The 25,349-nt window shown below is 35.5% G+C and overlaps 1 protein-coding gene across 13 annotated transcripts in view; it reads right to left on the bottom strand.

The window, feature by feature from the left end:
* LCORL (ligand dependent nuclear receptor corepressor like) overlaps window positions 1–25,349 on the bottom strand; it is a 201,461-nt gene that overhangs the window by 19,361 nt on the left and 156,751 nt on the right. For 4 of the 13 annotated variants that reach the window (XM_050947276.1, XM_050947272.1, XM_050947273.1 and 1 more), the window contains exons 6-7: window positions 23,524–23,614; window positions 8,953–13,802 (exon numbers count right to left, since the gene is read on the bottom strand). In XM_050947276.1, coding sequence (XP_050803233.1) covers window positions 8,953–13,802; window positions 23,524–23,614 — 4,941 coding nt within the window. Of the gene's footprint in view, window positions 1–7,033; window positions 7,266–8,627; window positions 8,718–8,952; window positions 13,803–17,869; window positions 22,122–23,523; window positions 23,615–25,349 lie in introns of those variants that run through there. The other 9 variants (XM_050947280.1, XM_050947284.1, XM_050947277.1 and 6 more) reach the window with 8 other exon arrangements.

Genomic DNA, 25,349 nt, shown 5'->3' with positions numbered 1-25,349 from the left:
CTACTCTCACTGTGCCCTTGTCGAGTTCAGGTTCTCAAAAGAGAGTTCATAAACCCCCTGCCCCCAATTTAAAAGTTGGGGCAATGGCTCTTTGGTGCCCCATCTTTGGTGGCCATGGCCCCCTAGAAAATTTGATACATTCCTGCCCTCCGCAATGGGGGCATGTCACCTGATTGAAAATACATCAAGATGATACCTTTAAGGTAGTTGTTGGAGTTGGAGGGTCTTGAGGGGCAATATTGCAGGCAATGATGCTAGGATTTCACCCAATATTTTTGTGATAGGTTGTCACTTAGCAGCCTTAACTGATTTTTTTAATTTTCCCATCTCCCCGCTCCCCTTATTTTGTGTGGGGAAAATAGAGACAAGGTTTGCAAAAATTTCAAAGACTAGACAATGCAACAGATTACTTGGTGGTAGCTAAGGAAATATTGTCTTCTGTGGTCTGTCTCATTTAATTTGTACCTAATATATGTACATTTATTATGTAGCCAAGTTAGTCATGTTTGCATGTGACCCACAACTTAACTTCTCTCCAAATATTGGCTTAAAAGTGTTTAGAAGTAATAATGTTCTACCACAAGATTTAAAACACAGATTTCTTGGATTTATAGACAATACTTAACCCAGTAGGCTGATTGTGCCTTCCAGTCTTGAACCTCTCTATCCCTTAGTTACCCTGTCCAAAATTTTGGAGCCCCACTATTTGTTCACCTCACAATCTCAAAGCAAATCTCACTTTACAAACTTGACCTTCTTTATACTGTTGACCTAACTACAGAGAGTTGAGCCAACATGTATAAAAGAGGCTGTTATCTAAATAAATGAAATATGGATTGACAACCGCAGATCAAGGTTCTATTCCCATTCCTGCTGCAGCTTCCTATTAACTTTTAGGAAGTCCGTTTAACATTTTGCTCCCTAGCTACATTGTCTAGAAAATGAACCCAATATCTAGGGCATGAATTAGATGGTGAATGAAGATAATGACTAAACTTAATCAGCTCTTTCCTTTCAATTTTGATATGTAGCCGTGGTCAATTTCTCTTGTCACCATTAAGTTCTTCTTGATCCTCTTACCTGACAGAATCATGTCAAGTTTTATAACAAAGCAATTTATTTATACAGTAGAATCTCAGAGTTAGGAACACCAGAGTTACAAACTGACCAGTCAACCACACAGCTCATTTGGAACTGCAAGTACACAAGCAAGCAGCAGAAGCAGCGACCCTCTCACCCCCCCCCCCCCAAAAGCAAACACAGTACTGTACTGTGTTAAATATAAACTACTAAAGACTTAAAGGGAAAGCAGCATTTTTTTCCTGCACAGTAAAGGTTCAAAGCTGTATTAAGTCAATGTTCAGTTATAAACTTTCAAAGGAACAACCATGTTTTGTTCAGAGTGACCACCAACCTCCAATCTCGAGGTGTTCATAACTCCGAGGTTCTACTGTACATTTATTTTTACTAGCCCTGCCCTTGAAAAACACCTGTCAGATCTGCCAGGTTAGATCTTTTTACCTTCCTGAATTTCTGTTTGATGATTATTTATCAATCATTTTTCAAATTAGTCATTTATCTGGATCAAGAGCCAACAAAACTCTGGCTGAGTATGAAAGGCATAGAATGAGACAAAATACAATAATAATAAAGTTTTGGAAACAAAGTGAAAAGTTTACACAGGCATAAGAGGAGTTATTTTTTGCATATTTTATACAACTAATGGCACAATTCAGCAAGCTCCTATGCACATACTTCAAAGTACTGTTCTGAATAGAGATGCTTTCCTGAATTAAGGCCTAGAAATGTGGAAGTCTCTATGTCCTGCCTCCATATCTATGTTTAGAAAACAGAATGTAGTACTTTACAGTAATAGAAATTGAGCTGCACTACAACAAGAAAAATACTTCTCTTTCTTCATTATGGTTTATGTCAGCAAAAATTCTTGTTTCAACAGTTTCCTTGCATTTCACTGTTACAGGCAAACTTCAGTATACATAATTTTAAACCATGGCTGGTTCAAAAATACAGTACTTACCTGCATTTCATTTCTTATAAAATAATATTTTACACAGACCTACACTCACACTTTAACGAGTCTCCAATTAATGGATTTGGGAGCATTCTCAAAAGCCCAATTCAGCAGATCACTTAAGTCCATGAATAGTCCTGTTGACTTCAATTGAATTCCTCACATATTTATAGTTTAAACACATGCTTAAATACTTTGGTGAATTGGGGCTCAGGTAATTTTAAATAAATTTCTTCTCTAGAGCACCATCTAAAAAGCATTATCAGTTCATTAAAGGAGCATGAAAAACCTAACAGTAATTCTCCCAAAACTGTAGCTGAAGGAGAGAAGATGAGTGTGAATCTGTCTGTATTACCATATTTGGAAATCAAATGTTAGTAAACCAATTAAAGAAAAGGTATTAAGACAATCTTTAAAGAAAAACTGAAATAAAAATAAGATTTAAAATGATCAATGAATGTTGTGAGTGTAAATTATATACAAAGGATGAAAAAAACAAGACACCAAGATATAAAGAGATCCTAGCAGACAAAATGAGTGGAAGTATTTAGAGTTAAGCCTCGTTGTTTAAAAGAACTACTGTAGTACAGATAAGCCAAATTTAACATGTTGCCTGGCCAGTGATACTCAGCCCATGGGTCTCTCCAGTGAGAGGATAAGCAACTGCCTAACTATGATGCAATAATTGTCCAAGAAAAAAAACTGCAATTTAACGCACAGGCGTGCACATGCGCACACACACCACTTCGGATTTATTAGATATATATTTGTGTTGCTAGCAAAATAAATTGTTAAAATTTTGCCCTTGACATTTTCACTTTAAGAAACATGCATTTAATTGAAAGTAGTTATTAAAATTAATAACTACTTTTTGTATATTTGTGTATTGTAAATACAATATACAAAACTTTATTATTATTGTATTTTGTCTCATTCTACGCCTTTCATATTATTAATTTTAATAACTTATATACAATTTTATTTTAACTTATTACATTTTTATGTCTCTCTGTGATTCTGTTCAATGATAAAATGGCTCCTTGACTAATAACAGTTGGGTGCCAATGGCTTAGGTAATTATAGCTTATGAAACGAGCTATACATGTTTGCTCTGAATATCTACAGGTGGAAATATCCTGAGGCCAGCTACTTCACTAGTATTCCTCTGATGAGCTTCCAGAGGGAATTCTTACAAGAGAAAGATGTAATTACCATTTCAGCAGATTATTTTGCACTTAATGTGACCTTATATACACTAGAAGCATATGCCTCACTTGTTCCACACATAGAACACAGAATAAGCCTCTCCATGTGTTAAAAAGCTGAACGCACTCTCTAAGGTTTTATTTTATTTATTTGTCATTTATTTGTCATTGGAGCAGGGATTATGTCTTCCAATGGGCTTGTAAAATGCCCAGCACAATGGAATCCAGATGTTAACTGGACTATAGTACCAAAGTAGAAATAGACAGACTTCAATATAACTTTTAAAATCCAAGAATCTTTCTGGAATGAGAAGGGACATTTGAGAAACATCTTGGCTGTTGTTATCCTGATATGTTAATGCAGAGATTGTTTTAAATGGCAAGGGATTGTACAAAGCAAAAGATGGAAACCAGTTAGACTCTTGGAACAATACAGTCCAATTTTCAAATGTGGGCTCCTAAAGCAGGATGTCCAAATCAGTATTTAGGACTGTAAATCCCCATTTTGTCAAAGTGCTGAGCTAAGTGTACCCCATTTAGATATAGATATTTGAAAATATGGCTTTCAAATCTGAAAGTAAATAAATAAATCAAACTACTGGTATTTTTACACACTGCTTGTAAAACCTTTTCAAATACATATGATGGGAGTTGTTCTAAAATCTCCAACCCCTGTCAACTCTCTTAGTTGCCAAAATGTAAGGCAGAAATGAAAAAGTTCACAATGGGATGAAAAAAATGCCCTATGTTGCAAATAATTAGAATTGATCCCTTTTTTAAGAGTTCTTTCAGTATCTCTTGCTGGAAATCTTTAGACCATCATATGGTGAAGTCCTCACATGGTATCTTCTCAATATCATGTCACGTTTTATCATAACGATCGTTTATTCTATTTTAGCTTAGCCATCTCCAAAGCCTCTATGTGGATACTTTAGGGTATGTCTACACTACGGGATTATTCCAATTTTACATAAACTGGTTTTGTAAAACAGATTGTATAAAGTCGAGTGCACGCGGCCACACTAAGCACATGAATTCGGCGGTGTGCGTCCATGGTCCGAGGCTAGCGTCGATTTCTGGAGCGTTGCACTGTGGGTAGCTATTCCATAGCTATCCCATAGTTCCCACAGTCTCCCCCGCTCCTTGGAATTCTGGGTTGAGATCCCAGTGCCTGATGGGGCAAAAATCATTGTCGCGGGTGGTTCTGGGTAAATGTCATCAGTCATTCCTTCCTCCGGGAAAGCAACGGCAGACAATCATTTTGCGCCCTTTTTCCCTGGATTGCCCTGGCAGACGCCATAGCACGGCAACCATGGAGCCCGTTCAGCATTTTTTTTACTGTCACTGTATGTGTAGTGGATGCCACTGACGGAGGTGATACGGCAGCACTACACAGCCGCATTCATTTACCTTTGCATGACAGCAGAGACGGTTATCTGTCGTTCTGTACCGTCTGCTGCTGTCATGGGTGCCCCTGGCTGAGGTCGGCCGGGGGCACAAAGACAAAAATGGGAATGACTCCCCGAGTCAATCCCTCCTTTATGGTATCTAAACATAAAGTCAGTCCTGCCTAGAATATGGGGCAAGTGTACTAGAGAACCAGTGTATCAGAGAACCAGAGAGCACAGCTGCTCCGTGTCAGATCCCGCAGAAATGATGAGCTGCATGCCATTCACGGGGAGTGCCCCTGCAACAACCCCACCCATTGCTTCCCTCCTCCCCCAACCTTCCTGGGCTACGGTGGCAGTGTCCCCCCTATTTGTGTGATGAAGTAATAAAGAATGCAGGAATAAGAAACACTGACTTGTTAGTGAGATAAAATGAGGGGGAGGCAGCCTCCAGCTGTTATGATAGTCCAGGCAGGACATTAAGTGGTGTGGGGGAGAGGAGCCTAGCATCCTGCTGCTATGATAGTCCAGGCAGTACAGAATTGTTTCTTTACACATGACAGAGAGGGGGCTGATGGAGCTCAGCCCCCAGTTGCTATGATGAAGACCGTTACCAGCCATTCTGTACCATCTACTGGGAATGACCGGGAGTCATTCCTATTTTTACCCAGGCGCCCTCGGCCAGCCTCACCTGAGGCCAGCCAGGAGCACTCAGCAGACAGCAAGCATATTGTACCGTCTGCCACCGGGGAGGGAAGAGGAGTGGATACTGCTCTTTACTGCCACAGCATCGTGTCTACCAGCAGCATTCAGTAGACATAGGGTGACATTGAAAAAAGTCAAGAAACGATTTTTTCCCCTTTTCTTTCATGGGGGGGAGGGGCTAAATTGAGGAGCTATACCATGAACCACCCCGGACAATGTGTTTGACCCTACAGGCATTGGGAGCTCAGGCAAGAATGCAAATACTTTTCGGAGACTGCTGGGGACTGTGGGATAGCTGGACTCTTCAGTACCCCCTCCCTCCCTCCATTTGCATCCATTTGATTCTTTGGCTTTCCGTTATGCTTGTCACACAGCACTGTGCTGTGGACTCTATCATAGCCTGGAGATTTTTTTCAAATGCTTTGGCATTTCGTCTTTTGGAACGGAGCTGTGACAGAACAGATTTAGCTCCCCATACAGCGATCAGATCCAGTATCTCCTGTACGGTTCATGCTGGAGCTCTTTTTGGATTTGGGACTGCTTTGCCACCCGTGCTGATCAGAGCTCCACGCTGGGCAAACAGGAAATGAAATTCAAAAGTTAGCGGGGCTTTTCCTGTCTACATGGCCAGTGCATCCGAGTTCAGATTGCTTTCCAGAGCGGTCACAGTGGTGCACTGTGGGATACCACCTGGAGGCCAATACCATCGATTTGTGACCACACTAACCCTAATCCGATATGGTAATACCGATTTCAGCGCTACTCCTCTCGTTGGGGAGGAGTACAGAAACCAATTATATCGCTATAAAGGGCCCCATTGTGTGGACAGATACAGCGTTAAATCGGTTTAACACCACTAAAATCGGTTTAAACGCGTAGTGTAGACCAGGCCTTAGCTAGCTCCAAAACTCTAGGTGAGGTCTATGATATACTGACAGGGGAAATCATGTTAGCGCCTTTCTAGCAAGAATCATAAATCCTTTAGTAAAAATATATTTATATGATATTCTTGGCTCATGTAGACAAGTCCAATTCAACATCGCCAAATGAAAATGTCCTTTTAAAAAAAAAAAAAAAGTTTAAGAACAGAGATTCACAGTACGTTGGAACCAAGCCCTCAACATATCCAAATGTGTCATTGAAGCAGTCACTTCATAAGCTAATTAAAGTGCCAGAAGCATCATGAAGTTCAAAGTATCTCCTGTTTGCCATTTTTTGGACAAAATATGATATGAGAGTATGATCAGTCCTCTTCTGCAGCCACACTGAGAACTGATCATCGGGACACTTTCTTTTGAAAAAGTGTCTTGACCTGTAAGAATGCAATCACATCCACCTGTGTTTGGTTATACAACTCTCAGATTGCAACAAAAATTGAAACCATAGTTCTTCAATATCAACATCATGCCCTTCCTCATAGAGGACATCAGAAAGTTCCTTCAGGAATATGCAAGGTACTTCTCCTCTCTTCCTCAGTCTGATAGCGAGTTTAATAAAAATTGATGAAAAACTTGAAAATGTTGAAAAAAGTCTTCTTATCTATATACAAGTATTTAATAAACAGAAAACCTTAGCAAGTGATGTAGGTCTTGATACCACTGTAACACCCACATGCAATCCAAAGAATATACACATACATAATGATGCTTCCATATATATGAAGCTTTCAGATGCAGGAAATGCGCCATCAGTTATGCATGCAAAATTAGAACCTGACCTTGCAGCTGCATTCATCGGGGGAGGGGGTGGGAGGAGGAGGACAGGTTCTGCACCAGTTCAAAAATCCACCAGCATGGATGCAGTTGTAAAATCAGTCTTAAACACCAGGTTGAGGCTGACTACAATTTGCCTCTCTGAGATCAGTGCTTCTTTTGAAGCTAAAAGTGAGCCTTTTTTGACATCTTTCTATGGATGCCAACAGCCATGGAACAGACACTATGAATAACAGGAAAAATAAAGAAATAAAAAAAAAAGTAACAAAAGTCTAAAATGAAATAATGTAACAATATTAAAATAGTGTTCAGATTTTCTGAAGATGTCAAACTAAAAAGGAGGAAAGTTATCAGTAGAAATTAGTTTTAAGCAGAACGAACATGAGAGTATGTTGCAGATTTTTTGTAGATTGTTGCAATTAGAAAAAAGTAAACTCAGAAATAAATAGAATTTGAATACAAAATTCCTGTACTACAGCAAGAGAGGGTTTAGATATTTTTTTCTTTTGAGTGCACTCCAAACTTAATGCACTTGAAGCACACACAAAGGAAAAAAGATAGTATAAATTTAGGTAGAAAATTTACCTTTGCAGAACTAGGAGTACATGAAATGAGCATGACATAAGAAAAATTTTACATAGTTCATAATTTTCCTTATCTTATTTATAATGCAAGAAAGCACAGTTGCTTTCTGTGCTGCATTTTCTAAGCAATGTACAACTTCATTCAATGTGTCAGTTTACAGCTAAAATTAGATTTTGCCTTAACCCAGGGACAGTTTTCTTAGATATAAACGACAAGGGGAGAAATACTAGATTTTGCTTCATTGTTTTGAATAATTTAAATTAGTTCTCTTTTCTGGGCTACCTGGACAGATAATCTAATATAATAGTAGGTTAATAAATGTATCATTTTATTGTAATTATGAGCCCTATTGTGGAACCCTTACTATTCTGTTGAGCACTTATTCACCTGAATAGTCCTAGTGAAATCAACAGGACTACTCATGTTAGTAAGGGTTCACAGACATGAATAAGAGTTTGACAATCGACCCCATATTTTTAACTATATTATGACCATGACGACGTCAAACCTGCGCAATTATGCCCTATAAATATCTTACTGTTCTTTCTTACGTACAGATTGCATTTCACAACAGCAATATAATATTCTAGGGCAAATGCATTTCAGTGTGATTATTGTACGTCTCAATTAGGATCACTGCAAAATCTATCAACATCAACAGAAATCTTTTCATTGATTTCAGCGGGCATAAAATCAGGAGCTACCACAGACATTCTAGTAAATAATTGCCGAGAAATACACAATACTACCGGTCATATTTTACTGTTTAATTATGAGTCCTATTATAGATTTGTATTTAAATCATTATCAAATGAGAAAAAATGATTTTTTTGTTTAACTGTGCTGTAACTATGTATCTCTGTGTAAACGTGTTTGTAGTTAACTCCTCCCTGACATACCAAGGACTATACTGTATAGGTGAAATCCTGACTATGTTGTATGGATGAAATCAATGACAAAAGTCCAATTGACTTTGACTTTAATGGTGTCAGAATTTCGCCTGTCTTTCGCAGACTATGCTACTAAAAGTAGCTCATTGCTATTTTGACTTGTCGTTAAGTGTATCTTCAGCCTGGATAGTGTAATATACCTATTGTAAAAGCAGATGGCAAATTTTAATAAAATGATAAAGTATTTTAAAAATTTTAACTGTACTTTCAATACTATACTTTTGGTATTATAAATTATTCCATTTTATTATGTTTTGAAGACTGGATATTTTTGACCCACACCGTATACATTTTAATGTTTCCAGCTATTCTACTTCTCTTTCAGTTATACTTTAATTTAAAATTAGTATTTTAAAATTGGGGGGGGAGACTTACCTAGTTGGTATTTTGAGTAACAATTCGCCATTTGTCCAGTATTGCATGATTGTCTCTTATGCCTTTTTCTTACATTCATATCAGTGGTCTCCCATTGTGGTCTTTTTCTTATGTTTATTTTGTTAAGAACTTCAGAATTAGCAGCAGGACTCTCATTGTTTATGCACGTGCTTGATTTTTTGGTGTCTAATTGGTCATCCAGCATTGCAGTCATTTTGGAAGGATTAGTTCCCTTACATGTCTCCACATCCTTTTCTTTGATCTTTAATGCATCCTGCCTTGCAGAATAGGACTTTAAAGCAGAATTCCTTTTTTCTTCAGGGCTTCTACTTTCAACAGCTTCCGGAGAGTAAATGATGGTATTTAACTTGAACGATTTATGCTGTTCTATATGGTTCAGTTTTCTCAGAAATATTCTACAATCTTTAAAGGTTTTGGCTCTCCATGTACTTTGACTCATTTTAAGTTGGTTCTGTGATTTTCCAACATTTTTTTGATTATAACTTGTTCCATTTATCTCTGAATGTGATTTAAAAATATTTGTTAAACCAGGATGTGTGCTGAAGTCAGACAATTCTATTGTCTGTGGAAGAAATGCATCTTTGACTTCAGTTCCTGTTGGCAAAATTCTATTGTGAGATTCTAAGATTTCACTGGGCTGGGTTTTTACTGTACTTTTTCCTTGGTGCTTGGGTACTATATCACTGATTTTCCCACTTGAATTTTTAAAAAATTGGCTTTGGCAGAAAAATCTTAAATTTCGCCTTTTAGATTTCCAGTCACCTGTTCCATGGTTATACATTTTTTTCACTTGTCTCCACCCGTCGTGTTGTAACTTCTTAAATTCAGTTCTTCTTAATCTGGCTAGCGTGAAATTACTTTTCATATTTAAAACTGGAGCCTGGACCATTTTATGCAATATTTGTAAATTCCCAGCTGGTTCTGAAGGAGAGGATAGTGCAAACTTTTTAAAGTGCTTTCTGAAAGGACTAGTATTAAGATCAGATTGTTTACTTCCCATCTTAATCTCTCTAGTACTAATTACTTCCAAAGGATTGCGAGCATTTGCCTTTCTCACTAGAGAGAGGGACTGCGTTTCTGTTGTTTGCATAAACCAAGTACTAAGTTCATTTATATTACACTTCTTCTGAAAAAGCATTTTTATAGGTGATGCTTCAAGTTCTACAAGGCAGGTATCTAAAGGTCTTGACACTTTAATGCTACAATCTTGTTCAACATGATTGCTTTTTTCATATAAACACTTTTCAAATTCATTTCCACCCACTTGCAACCAGGTATTAGTTATCTGTTCAAATCTATTATTTAGTTCTTCCAACAAGGTATCACGTGAAGTGGAGGTAGCCCACCACCTGAGAGAAGGATTTGATGAAAAAATGGGATCCAGTGATATTTCATTAACGGACCTAAATTCATTTACCTCAGAACCCTTTTCTTCACTCCCTGAATTTTTGGTTTCTGAGGTATCCTTGGATGCTAGCCTCAGATTTGATTGCATACGTTTTTCCTTTTGATCCTTAGCTTTTTTCAAATGGAGCTTATACGATTTACGTAGCAAGGCACTTCTACAAGTAAATGTGCTAGAAGATGCTAATGAATGTAAGAAATGCAGTGATGGTCTTCTGTCTCTAACAGAATGCCTCAAAGGAATTTCATGTTTTCTTGATTCTGTAGTAGTAATCACAGATGCATCCTTGGTAGTGTCATTCTGAATGCTCTTTATTTCATTCATCTTACTGCACGGTTGATTATTCTTCTCTTGTGATATATTTTTTTCTAACATATGCTGTTGCTGCAATGGAGGCAGGCAGCCGCTAATACATACTTTTCTTTCCTGAGGTGAAGCTCTATTAATAGTCACTGATATGCCAGAGATTTTTACTTTTGCTGGTCTACCAGGCTTTCTAGTGATAGTTAAAGGCTTCTGATTTGGTTGTATGATATTGCTGTAAAGGTGCGGTAACAGTGGATTATTCTTGATAGGTCTAATATACTCATAACCAGACCCAGAGACTTCATTTTCAGAAGCAGAATTCTGTAACACTTTTACTATTTCTGCAAAACCACTTTCAGTTTCTGTATTTTGCCTTAGTTCACTAGAATCATTTGTAAAATTGGAATCATGTTGTGTAGGCATAGCATTAATTATATTTATATTACCTTCAGAAACATGCCTTTTAGTTCTTCTTGATCTTCCAAAAATAACTGTCACAGTAATATTCTTGTTACTGATAACTTCTTTCATTACCGTTACATCAGATTTGGTGGTTTTCCCAGTACTGGTTGGTTCACATCTACGGTCACTATTTTCAGCTGTGTCTATTTTAGGCTTTGGAGGTCGTCCAATTGGTCGCTTAACCTGTTTTACAATCTGAGGCCCTATTTTTTTAGGCCTACCAGGTTTTCTTTTTAAAACAGATTCATTGCCACTACTTGATTTTTCCACAGATTCTTCACTTTGCTTAAAATAATTTAAGTCAGTTTCATCTGCTGCACAAGTATCTGCAATTGTCTCAACATTAACAGAATTTGATTCCTCTGTAGTGTCACTTTCATTACAATTATATCCAGAGTCTCCAATGCAGATTTCATGAACAAGATCACTTGTCTTAGATTTTTTTCCTGATATTGTGTCTGGATACTTCTGAAATAAACAAAGATCAGTATTTGCTGTAGAAGATGCACTGGCAGCAGTTAAAGTATATTTCACTCCTTCACTACTATTAACCTCTGAGACAAACATAAGTTTTATTGGGCTAGAATAACCTAGGAAAGACACACTCTCCCCAACTTCAGATCTTGTTTGTACATCCCCATTACTGGAAGTCAATCTGCCTGAATCAGAGGCTGAAGATTTCAAAGGGTTGTTACCAAGTCCTTGATCTAGAACTTCTTGGTATTCTCTTGTAGGCACACAATCTGTTTTGCATGCATTGCTGCATGACAAGTGAGACTGGGGGAGGAAACTCTGTCCTGCACCTTCTTTTTCACCCATGTTAAAATGTGGGCCTCTCCTAGCAGTTTGGTTCGTATCACGCTCATATGTACTGGATATTTTATAACTATCCAACAGTGGACTTTTAGTCTTTTTGGCTAAGTTTATTGTATCTTCCAAGCGTTCCACAACAACCTGTAGATTTGTGTTCCTTACAATCTTATTTACATCAATAGATCTTTCAGCTTGAAGATCTTGAACTATATTATCTCTTTCCAAATTTTCAGGTGGTTTTTTTGCTTTGGAGGATTTTCTACATAAAAAGTCATTTGTTACATATACAGAGTACCATCCAGGAGGCACAATGTTACGTTTAGTTCTGCCCAAGATTCCATTATATTTCCCCTTCAAAGGGCTCTGATCAATCTCTTTTTTAATTGCATAATCTTGTGTTTTTGCAAAGTTAGTCTGGTCTGAAAATGCCACAAAACTAGAGTTAGTTTCAAAATTATTCAGAGGTAGTCCCATTGATTCTGCTTGACACACTGGCAAAGACATGGATTTAGCTTGACATCTCATACCTAGATTGTCAGTATTTTGTAAAGCTTTGTCTTCTAACATGTTATAACTGTCTCCTTTGTTTGTGGGCATTTTACCGTAATTTTTTGTAGACTTCTTTGCATTTCTCTCTAAAGTTGACTTTTTCCTTATAAAAGTTTCATCAAGACTTGCAAGTTCCCTCTTGATTTGCAAAGACTGTCGTCTAATCAGTGGTGAATCAGGAGAATTATACATTGCGAATAAAGTTTCCTGACGTTTGCGAAATCTGGTTTGGATAATTTTATTTTCCACTTGCTTATCATGTTGGCTCAGTAACTCCATAAAAGTGTAATCACTTGCCTTGACATCATGCAAGAGAGATGTTATGAAGTCCCCCAATTTTACATTATCATTTTCTGGTGCCCTGTCACTGTCAGACCATTTTACAAGATTGTTTGTTATATCTGTAGTTTCTATTGATTTTAATTTTTCATTAATACGATCCATTAAATCTTGAAAAATGGCAGAACTTTCACCTTTTTCAAACTTTTCAGAATTTATAACACATTTGCTGCTTTCTTGATCTGTTGACGGCCAAGTTTCATTTGAGTAACCAAACCCTTTTCCTTTGCATAGTTTACCTTCATCTTCAAACCATCCATTGCTTCCTTCTGCTGGCAAGAGAGATGGAGGTTGATTAATGGTTATTTCAAATTTGTTGTTGTCTAAAGCTGGAAAATCTATAGGTGATCCTTCCAATGTTTCAATTTCATTATTTTGTGCAGGTGATAATGGAGGGGGTGATGGGCTGCGAGATCTACTAGAACTTTTAATGCTGTTTGACAAATCATTGTCTTCAGTTGAAGAAAAAGATGTATAAGTTGCTGCTGTCACAGGGTACTTGTTACAGTTTTGTAGTTGTCTTGTATAGCACCTATGAGGATTACAACTTTTAGCAATCCTTTTATTCACTACTGTCTTAATACATCCAGTAGCTACAGTCTGACATGGCAAACAGTGCAAATCTTTAATACAAACACACAGAGCTGGTAAACAAGAGTTTGGATTTTGATTCTGTAAGCAGAACCTTTTTGTCAGCATATGTCCATCACAACTACAAAATAAAACATGGTTTTCATCTTCAATGAGGGAGTTCTGAGTTTTTGAATGGATAATATGAGGTTGCAGGCAACTGCAAAGTGAAGGAACATTTTTATCCTGGATTAAAAATTTCAAAATAGCCAAAATCTGCTGCCAGTGGTAAGAGCACAAAGATTCCAAAACCTTGTTTAGTGCTGATTTTCCTTTTTCCAATTTAGTTGCTTCCTCTGATTTTGCACCAGCTGTTGAACTTGAACTGAAAACAAAAACAAATCACAACAAAAAATAAATTATAGTAAAATATAATGGAGGTTACAGTTTTAACTGTTAAACAGAAGACTGAAATCCTGAAAAGGCATGGAAAAAATGGATTTCCATTTCCTTTACATAGCTCATTTATCGTATTTGCAAATGTCTTATGGAACTATTTCACTGCAGCTGATGTGTATGTTATATATAGTAGAATATTTCTAGCATGTTAACAAGGAAAATATCCAGCAAAAAAACATTTTACTTGACAAAGGAAAAATTGTTTGAAATCCAGCATTTCTCAAATACAATAATTATAATTCTATATATTTCATGGCACCTTTCATTCCAGTATTTCAAATTTCCTTGAACACATTAATGAATTAATCCTCACAACAAACATGTGAGGTAAGTGTTATCCCTATTTTACAGATGGAAAAATTGAGGCATGGAAAAAGGTAAAATGATTTGTTCAAAGTCACAGTGGACGCTTGTGGCAGAGCCAGGGACAGAACTCCTCTCTTTTGACTCCAGATTCTGTGCTTGTATCACAAGACTATACCTCCCTTACTTTGTGTGTTATGCAGCACAGCCCGTAAGATGTTCAATATGAACTTTAAAAAGTTGTTTAAAAGGACATTCAACCTTAGTAGGCCACAGAAATAACTTTAGAAGCCATCACTGCTGTTAATGTTCTTTTAAGACATAGATTCCCTTTCCAGTTTTTACCACATTAGCATAAATCTACCACAGGCTTCCATTGCATCTCTCTCTCTCTCTCTCTTTGAAAACACACAAACACTTATTTTGTACCTACAAGACAACAAAAAGGTACCCCTGAAGTAAATAACTTGCAAACCAAATGAGATTGAATCCCTTTAAATATCTGGTTAACTTAAGTGTCTATATCTAAACAAGACTTCAAAACAGCTGTTCTCAGATACTCAACCAAAACAAAATCAGTTATGAAATTCTATCTTCTTAACTTGATTTCTCAACACAAATTTATTAAAACTAAAATTACTACTTACCTAATCAATCATTTAAAATGAAAAGCTGAAAACGTTCCATTGTAGAAATTAATACAGACCTTTCTTCAACTAAACACAAAAACCACTGTTGAATAGCAACTACAATAAAATAGTTATCATCTATAATTCAGAACTTTTACTGGTACCAAGCAAGAGAAGCAAATAATATTAAAATAATTCTGTTTTAGAAAAGTATGTATTTTTTAAACATATCACCAAACTCTGAACATGACACTAACTATTCACCCTATTTCTCTCACCAATCATTTTCAATATTTAAATCTCCATTTTGGCAAAATTTCATTTTGATTGGTTTTAAATTTTACATTTTAATATACCATGTATATAAATTAATTCGTTACTCAACAAATGTAAACAAGCTAGTATCATGTCTGAATTATAAAAATCCATAAATTATTTCATCTTTCTTACTAAGCATTTGTACATGCATAGTTTTGTATATATAAATTATTGCCTTAGGTAAGCTTTAATTCGTATGCTATAAAAGTAATCAACTATGCTTAATAATTCCTGGTTATTTCTTCCTCTTCTGAAACATTTTTATACATTTTGAAAGTGTTCAAAGTGAACCATCTAGATGATTCTACTACCTCTTAAAATTCTAACTGAATCCTGATGTTATTACCTGAATTTGTAATTAAAATTCAATTAAATGACATGAAAAGATAAAATTATTTGCATCTCTCATCTAAAATGAAACTCTACTGTATTGTGGAGCCTGTAATGATATTACCACCATGAGTGAGTTTAGGACCCAATCAGCTAAGTTTATTTTATGTGGAACTCCAGTTATGGCAATTGTAAAATGTAGAACAACTTATCAGATTTATTGAAATACCAAAAACAAACCGACCAACCAAAAACCAAAAATCTAACAAACAAAAATACAAAAGCCAAGACTGAAAGCGGAATAGAAAAATTAGGTTAAAAATTGACTTCTGTAATCACACTGGATAAATAAATGTATTTTCGATGTTTTTTTTAAATGTAAGAACATATTTTGAAACTTAAAAATAGAAGTAAAAATTCTTAAAAATAGTAATGGCCTTTAACATGTTATTTAATAGTTTGTTCAGTAATATTATATGCTGTAGTTTAAACAAACAACTAGCAAATTACAACTTTTATAAGCACTTAATTCACTGTGATTGATGTGGTAAAAAAATACCTACATAAATTGAAGCCTCCAGAGAGGAATCTGTCTTTATATGCTCTCCACGCATATATATACACTTAATCAATTATGGACTATTAGTGTTCTTTATAAGATTACTTTTTTAAATATTTGACTAATTAAGAATACTAGAACATCTATCTAAAGAAAATATATGCTCACTACTACAAGAAACTTCAGTGTTCCTAAAGGTCTCTCAAAGTTATGGGCCAGGTCTTCTAGGGGCCTCAAAGCTGCCTTGAGCTTGCCACTGAAGGTTTTCCCACTGTGTACACTAATGCTCAGGTGTGCACAGCCACTACTATTGCTCCTACACCACCCCTTTCCTGGCCATCAGTAGAGTGGGTCTGACATCCCTATACTCTAGTGATCCTTAGCTGTCAGAATAACCCTATAAGATCATATGCAGCTCATGCTGCTCTAACTTACACCATGTACTACATGACCCCAGGTTCAGGGGAACGCAAAATGTTAAAAGTTACCTTTGCACCACCCTGCACTAAAGTATGCTTGGCTGCTGCTCAGGACATAGGCCTAAAAATCTGTTTAAAACAAAGCATTTACTTTAAAGAGATACATATAATCCCTCTGTAGAAATGTTTGTATTTGTAAATAAATTCATTCAACTTTCATGTTTTTAATAGCTTTCCAACCACTTTTGTTAAGTATTAAAGAGTTGTGCTTCAGCAAATGCTTTCCCCTCTTTTTCTCTTTCATCCTGTTGTGTCGTCATTATACAGAATCTATAGTATCACTGTAATACCCATGGCAAAAAGTGGCAGTGTTAAACACAGAAGTCCAGGTTACTAGCCCTGTAGAGCCATACATGAATCTTATCCCTTCCTGTGTGCAACGGTAGCTACAAGTCCTGTCTTCACAGAACTCTTCATCTTTCTATGAATTCTGTGGTAGAGGTTCTGTGGGTACAGGGTTCATGCAGCGGGAGGGGATAGAAATGGGGTGGGTTAGGGGCAAGAGGATCAACAAATCTTGTCCCCCAAAGTCAAGCCATTCACAGATTCGGCGGAAATTATAATAGAACCTTAGACTGCATTATCTTTTCTACTGAGATCCCCTGCTCAGTGCCAGAGGCAGCAATTGCCAAAAATTGGCGATTGTCTGTGGGGACAAAGTTGGCACAAAGGCATAGGGTCATCTCATGGTAACCCACCAAGTTTGAGGATGGATGTGGTAGCCTATTTTGTGTAGAATTAACGTATAAAATATCAGATCGGTTTTTTCTTCCAACCTACGGGAACTATCAAAGAGAAACTAACACACATTTTCTCCCTCAGAGTTCTATCCTTAGCTTTTTCTGCCAGAGATGCTTTATAACATGATTACGGCTTCACTGAAGAAATGCGCAGAAAAGAAACTGGACTTGGGAGGAACAAAAATGTTTTCAGATAGTCAAAGGGAGAACAAAAAAATTACTGGCCATATAAATTATTTGTATAAATGTTCTCCCTTTTCCTATGCCTCAATGCATATATTTAATAACTAAATATATTGGCTGAAGTTTAACAAATTAAATGAATAAAGCTTTCTGAACAGACTATTAGTAAAATAAGTAAAATAATAAAATACAATTCATACAGACCGGTTTGCAGTTGAAAACTGATAAAACAATTTTATGTTTCTCCTATACTTTAGGACATTTTAATTTTCTAAAGTGTGCATAATTTATTAGCAAACCATCATATTTTGAGAACCAGTCTTCCTTGTGACAATTATTTTTGCTTTATAAATACGTTCATTGTAGCAATAACTGTCAAAAGCAAGTTCTATCATGAACTTTTTAGACTAATAGTAAATTTGTGCCTAAAGAGTAAGTCAAATGAGCCAGTATATGGTCTTTTTTTGTTTTGTTTTACTGAATGAGCAAAATCAATCACACATCAGTATTGTTGTAAATTTATGTGCAAAAGCATTGAAGTGCTTTACTACAAATTACAACGTAGAAACACGTTAACTAAACAATTAAATTCATACAATCAGATTTAGGTATATAACAACACAAAGAGGAAACAGAATTACAGTACATTTACAACACAAGACAAATACATGGAATTCATTAGAAAATATTGTAATAAATAATTCATGAATTATAGTGCAATTGATTTATGCATAAATATAACTAATTGCCTAAAAATCAGTTATTAACAAAATCTGTCAAATCAAGGCAGCCACAGAGTTTTACTAAATTACTGCGACAATGGAAATACTGCAATTAAAAAACAAATACAAGTATTTGTACTGTAAACAACTAAAAAAAATCAGTCTCACTAAAGTTAATATACAATTTAATATAAAATTGTCATTAGCTACCAGAAATGGTTTAAACAACTTTACTGAGCAGTAGTTCTAAAAACAGAGGCACTGTTTTTTAATATAAAATACTTGAGAAACATTCAAATAAGTAGAAAGCATGTAGGGCTTGCTTTCGCCTTCATTTAAAAGTCTGCTGAAACATGAATTTTCAGAAATTGTCAATTCTGAAGTAGTCACTGGTAACTGAATTTATAAAACAGTTCAAAGGTACAACTTAAATGACATTTAAATGGAATACACTGGAGTTAGGGAAGGGGAACCTACACATTTCCCTGCCTTTCCTTAGTTGTGTAATCAAAAGTTAGCCTAATAATTAGAAACAAATAATTCTGTTTCTTTTTAAACACTTACAGGTTGAGCATCATCTATAAACTATCAAAAAATATTTTAATATACTATTTCTGACCAAAAAAATAAATAAATACAAGTACTAAAATGCTGAAAATTAATTATAATATTACGTACAAAACTACTGATCACTGTTAAGTCAATAGTAAAATGATCCCTGATTTTATGAATCCTGTCAATTTTTGGTCAGGTCATCTTTTAAATGATATAAAAAGTGTACTGTAACTTGCCTTCAATATAAACTTCTGACTCAATTTTATAATATTGTCCGAGGAATAAAAAATTTTAGTGTGGTACAAATATTAGGCAATGTATTGAAGCCCCAAAAACTTTTGCAAGTAAAATTCTGTATAAAGAGAGATTTTGAAACCTTTAGGTACTATCAATTTTGTTTTCCGCTGGGGAGGATACATTAACAAATCCATCTTTCTGGCCCTCACAAAAATATGGCTTAATTCTTTAAAATCAGTGATGACCCTGACCTGTTTATATGTATCCTACTTGTTATTAGATACAATTATTTTACAGAAGGATTCCTTTTCTAATATGCAAGTAAACCTTAATAGTTGAAGAGGATACATTATAGATCTAAGAGACCAAAAGATTGATATGTTGGTGGGTTGTGCAGTTTCACTTAACTTCTTATGGATTAATTTATTTTAAAACATAAGGAATTACCTGTAATAAGATTAATAGCCAAGAGCTAGATTTTGCCACAAATTTTTAAGAAGAACTCCACACTGAGTTCAAGTTTCTTTTTAAAGTCAGTTACATGACGTGGCCCTACGCATGTAATGTAGTCTTACATTCACATAGGATAATTAGCCTATACGAAGGCAAATTTAAGCAAAAAGCATGTCTGACACTGTATGTGTGAGAGAAATTTTACAAAAAGTAGAAAAACAGGTAAGCGTTTCTGGATATGTTTGATTTGGTTTAGAAAAAACAATCTAAACCTAAATTTTAACTGGAAAAAGGGCACAGGTGTTGAATTTTGAATGTATAAAGCAAGCACTCATTCTTATATAGACATATGCTTTATGACATTACACCACCAAAATTACATATAATTTAAAATCCAATGTAAATACTTGAAAATTAATTTAAAAACTGCAACCTGAAGACAGCTGGTCTCTCTTAGATTCTATTAAGTCACATATTTCAAATGAACTGCCTAGCTTCTACCAAATTTATAATGAATTTATACTACTGAAAGTTCAAAGCAGCTTCACTGTTTAATATTTGTGAATCTGTCAAGACCCTGAACTGCAAATTTGGTTATTAGCAAAACGATAGTGTATCGGCCCACCAAAATGAAAACTTGATATTCATTTTGATAAACTGAAAAGGTTTGAAATGTCACAGCAGCAAATATGTTACAGTTACAGTGAGTTTTTTGTTTTTCAATATAAGGAGTGTGACAATCCTTAAATGAATTTTAAGTAGTCATAACATTAACTAACCAGCACATTTAATATCCATTCTCAAGCTCATTCTGTGCACATTATGAACATGCTCTAAGTTGCATTCCAACTTTCTTCTTAAATCTTAGAAGTTATCTTATTTTCCAAACTAAAAATGCAAATTATGTTAATTAAGTTTAAATTATTTTATACTTAGTATTTCATCTTATTTCATATTTAATAATTCTATAGCTACAGTAATTTGTCAGTTTTCATAAATGTATATTTTGTAAACACCAATTTCTTGCTAAACGAACAAAATTCTTCTTAAAATGATAAAAATACAGTTTTATGTCTGCTAACACATTTTTATTAATGAAATGTTTTGGTTTTTTCTAGTTGTATTGGAGATCTAGTTATGATGTATTTTTTTCTTCTTTCACAGAATGTACTACCTCCTACTAATACTTCACATATCCATTTCCTTCTTAAGGAACTAACTTTGTAAAAGAAAAATAATCCCTTGATTTGTGTATTCTGAACTACTTACAAACTATTGCAAGTATTTTGTGAAGTATAAAAGTTTGCAAACCATGGGTCATGTCTTTCCATAAGATGGTTTATTCAATGGCTAATATGGTGCTTTACCAACTAAAAATAATGCTTCACATGACAAATACTTGTTTTCCCAAAACATTTTATGCTATTGACTACTAAAGAAAACCTGAATCTTTTTCACCTACTCATACAAGGATTTTATTAAATACACACTATCAGAATTAAGGGAGAACTCTATAATTCTGTCCACAGTGAAAACCCTGAATAAAACTACTTTTCAAAAGGCATGTATGTGGTTTTTGAACTGTATAATTTCATGTCTTCTGTCAGTGTGAGCATATGTATTTCTCACATGTGTGTGTGTATACAGACAGACAGACAGACACACACACACACACACATCCCAAACAATTTGCTAACAATTAATCTACACAGGCTTGCTGCTGTTCTTGCAGTTGCCAGTCCCTGAATCTGTCATATTAAATAACCCAGTGTCTGGTAATCGAAGTTTCTTCTTCGGCGGAGTCTTCAGTGTTCCAGATCTTTCTTTAACTTTGTATTCTAAAGTGCTGTGAGGTACCCCATAAATTCCTTGTGCTTTGGAAACACTCATTTTCCCACTCATTACCATAGCAATAGCTTCTTCCATTATTTCATGATCATATTGCCTATAACGGCCTCGTTTTTTCCTTGGTTGTTTATTGTCTTTGCGATCCAAACCATCTTCTGTATTTTCAGATGTTCCATCAATTGTTCCATTCTTAACATTAAGACATAAAGGAGAGAGGTCTCCATGCAGAAAGTAGGAGTCAACACTTGAGTGAGTTACAGGTCCAGAACATTCAATTTTGTTCTGTTTAGGGAGTATATTTTTCAATTTTTGAAGAGCTGATCCGTCTAAGACTGAAGAGGTTTTGGAAACATGGTACATGACATCTAGAAGACCAGCATTATCAGATTGTGGTTTGGACACAGAACTTATTCTTAGCTGAGGAATTTTTAACTGTACAGTAGGATTTGAAGTTTCATATTGTAGACTTTCATTTTTTTCTTTAAACTGAGTGACCATTCTCTGTAGAGTTAACTGGTGGAGGTAACTGGAAGCTGTTGGGAATTTTAATTCTGAGGTTTCTAGTAGACTGAGTTTACTTTTTTCTGTGCGCTCTGCTTGAGCTCTTGCCCACAAGGCTACCTTTTGCAGCACTGCACAAGTTTCTTTTCTGTCTTTAAATGAATAACTATCATTGAAATCTCGAGTTTTGTTTTTAAAAAGTGCAGGCTTTCCTGCTGGTAAGGCTTCTAAGTGGAGAAGTAAAGTTTTTTGAGGTATGCCATAAAGTATGCCTGCTTTATTTATGTCCAGTGCTCCAGACTGAATGTCTTTCAAAGCTTTTGAGAGCAAACCATCTGCAAACTCAGCACTTCTTTCCACATAGTCCTCTCTGTGTCTGTGTAGTCTCCTGGATGGATGGAATGAAACGATGGTAAACTGATGTATGAGAGACTCTCACACAGCTATGGAAGGGAAGGGTCCACTCCTTTATTATACTCCTTGCTTAGGTAACATCACTGCTTCTGATACTTTTAAGTCTTTGAGATGTAGTAGTTACTGATTATCATAGTAAAATGCTACAGTTCTGGTAGGACAATGTGTCAAAATCATACGGTGGCTTCTACAGCAGCCCTTCCAAGAACTTTAAATCCTAGTTCCGTATTTGCTAATATTCTCATGTGTTTGCTATATTCCCTTTGATACATGCTTGCAGAGCAACACTTATAATTTTAGTTATGCAATTAACATTCCATTAAGTACTCAAATCCTAAATGAGATTTTGTTAGTAGAAACGTGACGTTACCGCTAAACAAGTAATAAAAGAGTCAACCCCCTTATAGAAAATTTGCAGTGACAGGTACATTACCAAACACAAAACCCCCAGATTTCCACAAGACTAATTTTTCTACATTCATAAAATAAGTGCTGCAATTAATAACTAAGTCTCATTTTGTCAATATACAAGTCAGTTTTTAATCACTATTTATATTTTTCTAATTATAAATCATAAATCATTTTAAAACTTGTTCATATCAATAAATTAACAGAACACAATTTTACACAATTCAACAAATAAAGCTAACTATATTATTTGGAATAAATTATTTTGTAAGATGTACAGGTGACAAAAAGGGTCCTGCTATGGCTAGTGGATGGGAGGATGCCAAAATTATAACAAAATCCAACAGAACAATGTACTTCACTATTTTTGTTTCAGTTAATGTAATGGTAGCTTTCAGCACATGAAACAACATTTTTAGTTTTTAATGCTGAATGGACATATTTAGCAGTTTGCCACCACACACCACAGGCAAAACCATGATGTAAGTATAACAATTAGGAACTCTCTCTCTCATTAAGAAATATTGAAGATAATAGCTGTTTAACTTGTTCATGTTAGCTGAAGGATTTTTTAAAATATAATCTGGATGTTATGTTTTTTGTGCAAAATGGAAGTTTCCTAAATAAAACCTTGAAGAATAAATTTACGTTTTCTTCTACTGTCCTACTCTTTTGTATTATGCAATTAAGTTTTCAGTTCATTTTTAGTAACATGAACTAAAGTTTGGTGATTGTTCTGATAACTTTTCTTTAACAGAAAGAAAAGAAAAAGACAATGAAACAAATGATATATACATAGACACACACTTATGAGTGAAACTCTTGAGGAAAGCAAAATATAAACTGAATTTGTGTGTCAATATATACTGTATAAGTATGTTACAAAAAAAATAATCTGCCTTCACAGAGAAGAGATTTTTTTCAGTGTTTCCTTTTACATATATGAAAAATATTTAAATGATGCTTACCCAGACAATGAATTTTCAGATGATAATGGATCATATGTTGACTCTTCCAGTCTTGCGCTTTTCTTTGTAGAGAGATCTAGCACTCCATCCCCTGTAATAAAATAATCATAATAATTACAAATTTAAGGATTTTATGTAATTCTGTTACTGAATTTTTATACACACGGCACAACTTTTTAATATATGACCTATGTTGTAATATTTCTGATATCTTGGTTCCATTAACAGTATGAAATATTGAGGAGTTAACTTTTTGCAAAATTCATTTGTAAAAGTTAAACAAGATTTTTTTTTAAAAAGATGAGTCAAAATAAAAAAGTTGGCTTATGGTCATACATAGGAATCAGGGGGCTTAAAAATAGATATTTATTAGATAAAATAGAATTTTCATCCCTTGTTTCTTCCACAGATATACTCTAAGATTATACTTGCCATTCCAAACAGACCGATAAGCCATTAGTACTAATGGTTTGATATGTGGGTCATAAATCTGAACATATGTAGTTCAAGATCAAGTTAATATTAATAAATAGCAGATCCATGATACACTAGTAATACAAAGATCCAAAATGATGATAATCAGAAAAATATATGTCAGAGAGGGCATCCGTGTGTTTGGTGGATGAGGTCAATGAAAGAACAGTTACTTATCCTACAGGAACTGTGGTTTTTCAAGATGTTGTAATCAGTGCAGATCCCACGGTATGTGTGCATGAGCCCTACGAATACCAATCCCAATTCTTTTAGCTAGCAGTGTTTATCAGAACTGCACATATTCCCACATGAAGGTGCCCAGGATGGGATGACGGCACCCCCCCCTCAATTCCCTTGCATTTCAAAGCCTGTGTTCACCAAGAACTCCTGAAATGGGGATGGAGGATGGGTTGTAGCAGCCACATTGACTACAACATCTTGAAGAGCCATTTACCGTAGGGTAAGTAATAGTTTGTTATGCTTCGAGTAAGTGTCAGTACAGACTGCACTGTAGGTGACCAGTTAGCAATATTCTCCTGAGATAGTGGGATTGAGGAGTTTCAGCTAATGAAACAGACAGATTGCAGTATCACTCTTCTGAACTTCGTATCTGCCCTGGCTGCCATGTCAAATGCATACTATTTAAGAAAGGTCAATGGGTTACTCCAGGTGGTTGCCTTGCAAATCTCTGAGACTGGTGCATTTCTGAAGCAGGTCAATTATGAGGTCTCCTGTACTACAGTGGAGTTGTGTCTGAATGTTTGGTGGGAAGAAGGAGGGCATCTAGTAACAGATGGAAATGCACTAATTCATTTGGAAAGTTTCTGTGAAGAGATCACCAGGTCCTACTCTACACCCAAAACAGCCACAAAGAGACAGTGACAGCCAAAAGGATTTAGTCTTGTCTAGCTAGTAAAGTAGAAGTTCTGGAGACATCCAAAGTATGAAGTTTCTTTTCTCCTGCAGAAGAGAGAGGTTTTGGAAAGAAGACCAGTAAGGTAACTGACTGATTCAGTTGGTATTTTGAGATTACCTTGGGAATTAATTTAGGGTGTTGTCTCATTACTATATTGTCCCCGAAAAGTAGATGGTCCAGCCATAAGGACTTGGATCTCACTGAGTTTGTGCCAACGTGACAGCAACAAAGTAGAATGTTTTGACAGATAGAGGCTTAAAGGGAGTCACCAGGAGAACCACACTGAGGTCCCAGGAAGCAGTCTGGTCTCTAAATGACGGGTAGGCATGAAGAATGTCCTTGATGAATCTTGACACTGCAGAATGTAAGAAAACTGAATGTAACTGAACTGGTGTATGATATGCTGATATTGCTAAGTGGACTCAGAGAGCTTAAT

Source organism: Gopherus flavomarginatus, chromosome 3, assembly GCF_025201925.1.
Source record: "Gopherus flavomarginatus isolate rGopFla2 chromosome 3, rGopFla2.mat.asm, whole genome shotgun sequence".
Classification (NCBI taxonomy): domain Eukaryota; kingdom Metazoa; phylum Chordata; order Testudines; family Testudinidae; genus Gopherus; species Gopherus flavomarginatus.
The sequence above is the reverse complement of the archived record's forward strand: the minus strand, read 5'-3'. Positions and strand labels throughout refer to the sequence as shown.